Raw genomic sequence first — 5763 nt, forward strand, 5'->3', positions numbered from 1 at the left:
TCAGTGCAAACAGCAGCTTTCACTGGGGACGGGATAAATGGGAGATACTTCTGAATCCATCCATTGCAGGAATCCATCTGTCATCTGCACTGCAATGCTCCACAGGTACAAATTGTCAGCACAGACATCGGTCCGAGGTAAGCCAGAAGACATTCAATTCATTGATCTTCCAGCCCGTGCACAAATGTATAGACGTGTTCATTAACAGTGTGTGCATTGCTGTCCTTTTGGCCCCTACACACCATGCTAAGTAGCGGCATCTCTTTTGAACAATGTTCTGCCTGTATCAATCCCAGCTTAAGCTCCCCTGAAACACAAAAGAAGACAGAAGAAAGTTCATTGCCAGCAGCTGCACACAGGTCTGGAGAGAACAGGCCTGAACAGCACCAAGGCTTTTGATCTGTCCTCTAATGCAGGAACACACACGCAGGCTCTTGAGCTGCCCTTTCAGCTTCATGCGCAGCTATCATCGCTTCAGCCTATGATCCTGCTAGGTCTCACTATCTATGGATTGACCTGCATCCATGCTTAAAAGCTGCCCGCTTTGCCCTTCTTCTCACCAAATTACAGATGATTTAGTACGTTTCGCTGATTTTTGACAGTGATGAAGAGTAAGGTCTCGAATGAGAGTGCTCTCCGTGAACATGGCGCTGAGTTCAGCACAGGGCTGCACTCCAGCCAGAAACCCCATCCTGATTGTCAGCTCTTCCCTTGCAATTGTATTTAGATATTCTGTTGTTCTTTGCCTCTTCTCCCACACAGGCAGGACAAGCTGTTAAACTATTCAGCAATGCTGTAAACCAAGAGAGGCCACGCTGCAGTTGTAAATTACATGATCCCAATGAATAAGTAATCCGTGTCATGAACAGGACCACGAGTGTTAGCTATTACTTGCTCTTGATAGTCTGTGATCACAGTACTGAAAAGCAGACACTGGAGAAGACCAGCTATGAAGCATAACCTCCTGCAAACCAGAGCCCAGTGAGTTCCCCTGAGCCCCTGTGCTGGAGAGGGTGACTCCGCTGCTCTGCAGGGACACACCAGCAGCACCAGCTCAGCACCTCAAAACCCATCACAAGGGTGCAAGAGGCTTCCACCCAGGAGCTTTCAGTCTCGGTCTAGTGCTCAAACACAAAACAATGTAAGAAGGGAGGCGAGATGGGCAGAGAAACCCTTTCCAGAAGCAGTTGATGCTCACCCTGGAAGGAGCTAACAGGCGAGTCCTCGGGCTGCCGGCACAGCATCCCCTCCCAGCCATGGGCACATGAACGCTCCCACTGAGGCTATTTATTGTCTCTGCCATAAAAGAGTTTCAATCAAGCTGGGACAGTAAATTCTAGTTTAAATTAAACAACCCCATTTACTCACAATGAAGGCTGTTCACAACAGAAACCCTGTCTCGGACAAGTAGTGCTTCAGAGCACAGATTTGGCTTATAGTGTTTAAAGCAGCTGTCTTCATAAAAGCTAATAAAATACAGTTGGATAATTAAAAGCTTTAATTAAAAATGCAAAGTCCAAATAGTTTCATATTAACAAGGAAACTTGTTTTGACATCTGAAATTGCTGCACAAGCTAAATTCCCATGTATTCTCTTCAGGCTATTTAGAGTTTGCTGCGTAGCTGGAAATGTCTCCTAACTCAGTCCAATCACCATGTGTTGCTGGGGACGTGCACCAAAAAATTGATGCTGCTTGTTTTACAACTTCACTTTTAATTATCACAGTCTGAGGCAGCAGTGGGCTTATTTGCATGCCAATCCCTGAACACAGCCTGGGGATGGAGCAGCTTGGCACTCTAGGGATAAAATATGTAACTCCCAGGCACGCGGTGCCAAACTAAAATGAGAGCTGAGCCGAGCAGCAGAGCCAGCTTTGGGTGGAGGTTTCTCCAGCTCTGTCCTTAGCTGTGGCACTCGGGCATGGGGCTACGCAGTGCCAGCACCATGATCCCCGCCAGTGGCCAGGAGCACCCACTACACAGGTGCTGGGAAGTGGATTTTGGTACAGCTATGCTGGGGATGAAGGGGGAACAGGACTGAGCCTGGATACAGGAGTTGTTTTTACAGCTGAACATGGGAGTTGGGTTCCTAGCTGGTGCCACCTCTGCAACAGCTCAATGTGAGCAAGTGGTGTGGCTGTTCCTCCTTTCTGTCCATGCCAGGGTGAACTGGAAGCGCACCTCTCCTACATGAAATCTTATTTCTGGCAGGACAAGTGCAGGCATGGACACAGCCAGGGATGTTCCAGGTGTGGGTGCAGCGTGCTGCCAGGAGAAAGGAAACTTCAGCCTGCGAAAAGAGGAGAATCAATGCTCTACCCTGTCCCTGGGACTGCTGGAGGCTCACTGAAGCCCCAGTGACTCTCATATTCTCATTTCAAAGCCCCCTGAGCCCATGCAGCCAGTGGGAAGCCTCTGCTTCAGCCACGCTGTCCCCTTTGGACCCTGTACAGCATCAGATCCTTTTCTCCCAGGGAGGATGCATGGGTGCGATTTAGAGCCCCTTTGCTCTAGTTAGTGTCTTGGAACAAAATACTCTTGTAACAAGTACCAGTGAAATGGCAGTAAATCCATCAGTGCACCCTTAGGATTACAGATCCATAAGGCTTAAAACCAACAGGGACTGTTTTAATTGTGTAATCTGACATTTCTCATAACACAGACCAAAGAACCTCTCTAAGCACCAGCTGTTACATACCCATCACCAGAGCAACTTTTCTTTTAGCTACACATTTGCTCATTTACTGGCCTTTGGCAGTGGAGAAGCCACCCTGGACCTGCTAAGGGGACCTGGTTGTTATTGTCCTCACTACGGAAATGGGCATCTCCTGTCCAGATGCCACTGTCCAGCTTCATCTCTGAGACACTGGATCTCATTGGACCATTTTATGAAACGCTAACTCTTGACTTATTGGGTCATAAGTAAGCAGATTTCTTTTTCCATTTCACATATTTTTATAGCGGTTAAATGAGAATAAACATAAAACATTTGGATTTCAACAGCCAATGGCTTTGGTTTGGCCTTGTTCGGTGTTTTATTTGTCTTTTTCTCCCCAGGAAAACTTTCAAAAATTAAAATCTGGCTTCTGGCCAACCCTTTGGCAAACAATAGAAGAACCGTGCGCAGATTCCCATGCCTTGGTGCCTTTTCTTTTCCTCTACCCTATCTTGCCACTTCTGTTTTTGTTTTGTATAGAGAGCATAATAAATATTTATCCATCACAGCCCCAAGGCTGAAAGTACCTGGGATAAAGGCAGTAACTTGGTACTAATACTGCACTTAGCCCAGTGCTGACCCTGAAACCTAGATGCATTTCTCTGCTAGGTGACCACCGGCAAATGGTTTCTCTACCCCCTGCCTCAGTTTCCCCACTTGCAGAATGGAGCAATGATGGACTCACATCCTCTGCAAAGTGCTTTGTAAAAGCTCCCCTCCCTTTTTCTTCTGGCTCTGCTGACTTCTGGAGGGTGGAAATTTTTAGTTTCTCAGCAGTCCCTGTAGCTCCACCACTCTGCCGCCTGCAGCGTGACCCATCCTGCTGAAGAGCAATGGTGTCTAAAGGGCATTTTCTCTGCTTCCCACCCATTTGTTCCCTGGCCCTGGGTGCAAGGGGGCTGCAAAGGTCACTTTGGGTCCCCAAAGGTCACTTAGCAGAGTGCACAGCAAAATTAGCCCATTATGGGACCTCTTACAGCAGTCCCCTCTGCTACTGTGGGGCTCCAAAAGCCACACTCAGTCAAGAGCGACTCGCTGAGGGGAAGCCGAGCATGGGCAGGGTGCAGGGGTGCTTGGGGCAGGTAAGACATCACCCAACACAAGAGTAGCCCTCAGTCACCCACCTTTAACATGGGACCTCTGTGGGGTCCCACAGCAGCGAGTGAGGAGCACACGGTGGCGGGGCTGGGAGGCGGCGGGAGCGCGGGGGACAGGGCGGGGAGACCACCGGGGTGCCCGTGGCGTGCGGGTGCTGGGGGCTGCAGGGCCCTGTCCCTGCTACCGCTGCCAGAGGAGGGGAGGAGGAGGGAGAGGAAGGCAGCGGAGCCAGCAGCGGGCTGAGAGCACCCTCCTGCGGGGTGCAGGCTGAGCTGCTGCTCCTCTGCTGGGGAACGCACTTTGCCTGCCAGCACAGAGCCTGTTCGCTGGCTCAGCCCCTCCGTTTCCCCGCTTTCGCAGCCTCTGCTGCTCCCTGGCTGTTCCTGGGGGACACTGCATGGGCTCGCTCCTGCCCAAAGCAATGCCCCCCTCAGCCCAACACGCAGCTCTGTGCGCTTGGTGCAGGCCTGGCGGCCGGACGACCACCTTGGACTGCCCCAGTGCCACCCTGGTCCTGAAGCCAGCTGAGAACTGAGCTGGGGCCTAAGACCATTTATTCAGGTGCAGCAGGGAAAATGGCAACACAACCTTGGTCTGCGTGCTCACCTACACTGGCTTGGTAAGACCAACATGTCAGGGCACTGACACAACGCCATCCTTGGGAATGGTGTGGTTTTTTTTTTTTTAAAAAAAGGCTTTAACTCATACTAAACAGAATATTAACAGATATACTGCTGGGAACAATCTGCACTGACCCCTGGACAAGCAACTGCATGAACTCTCAAGTCTTGTCCACCTCTAAAACACAGGATGCTCAGAACCATGTTTGATTACAAGAGTCTTCATTGAAATATCTCTCCCTTCTTCCCCAGCTACCTGCAACAAAAACATTGGCATCACACTATAACCTAAGCACTGGCCAGTTCTTCTGACTCAGATGCTTTCAAGGAAGCAGCTCCCCAATTTAAGGCAAGGAGGCTGGGATTTTCTCAGCATCTTCCCCCAGTCACATTATCCTGACAGTTTTCTTTCTTTAAAAGCCAAAAGTCGGGGTAGAGGGACTCAACAAAATCATACTCAAAGTGGTGCATCAAGGTCATGTCATCACAGGTGACCCCATAAAAGGACAACGTCCTGCTGGGGTAGTTCAGGTAGACCCCTATCCTACCAAACACATCCATTTTGAAGGGCATCTCCACATCACTGTGCCATGCAGAAAACCCTTTCCCATTCCACAGGATGCTCCAGGAGAAGTTGTTCCACAAGGTGCAGCTGTTGCTTTCTGAACCTCTCTGGTCAATGCTTCTGTATGTCATGCCAAGGTAAACATCAGCCCCAGATATCTCAACCTCAAAATAGTAGTGGCTAAAGTACAAACTCTTGTCAGGCATCACTTGGCATCTGTGTTCAAATCCTTTGGGATGATCTGGGTACAGCTGTTCCCATGGAGTTGGTCACTTTGTCGTTGTCTCTGGCTCTGCATCACATGCTAAGGGACACAGAAAAATAGAAAACAGTGGTTTTGAAACATAAGAGAAATCTTTTTTAATGTGAAGGTGGTGATCCACTGGAAGAGGTTGCCCAGAGAAGTTTTGGAGCACCATCCTTGGAAATATTCAAACCCAACTGGACATGGCCCTGAGCAGCCTGCCCAAGTTGACTGTTCTCTGAGCAGGGGGGCTGGACTCAGAACCTCCAGAGAGCCCTGTCAACCACAGCAATTCTGTGAAATGGTTTACAGAACCCATCCAGGAGCATTCTCTGTCCTGATTACCCAACATATGAGCTTTGTATTTAAAGTCTGCACATAACCACAGAAGCATTTTCTGTGACTGATGGAAGCTACAGTCATGCTAGGCTTCAGCCACACACAATAGAAGTAATTAACATGTGAGAAATCAAAGGCAAACTATGCAAGACACTCAAGAAAATTAATCTGAATTGATTTTT

At 49.1% G+C, this 5763-nt stretch overlaps 1 protein-coding gene across 1 annotated transcript; it reads right to left on the bottom strand.

Moving 5' to 3' along the window:
• Positions 1-4777: 4777 nt before the first annotated feature.
• Positions 4778-5258, bottom strand: TRIM16 (tripartite motif containing 16; the record flags this gene model as incomplete). The annotated part of the gene is given in 2 exon segments (XM_009484676.2): positions 4778-4835; positions 4837-5258. Coding segments are annotated over 2 exon segments (480 nt in total), but the record flags the coding sequence as incomplete, so codon positions are not given.
• Positions 5259-5763: the final 505 nt, after the last annotated feature.

Source organism: Pelecanus crispus, chromosome 12 (assembly GCF_030463565.1).
Source record: "Pelecanus crispus isolate bPelCri1 chromosome 12, bPelCri1.pri, whole genome shotgun sequence".
Lineage (NCBI taxonomy): Eukaryota > Metazoa > Chordata > Aves > Pelecaniformes > Pelecanidae > Pelecanus > Pelecanus crispus.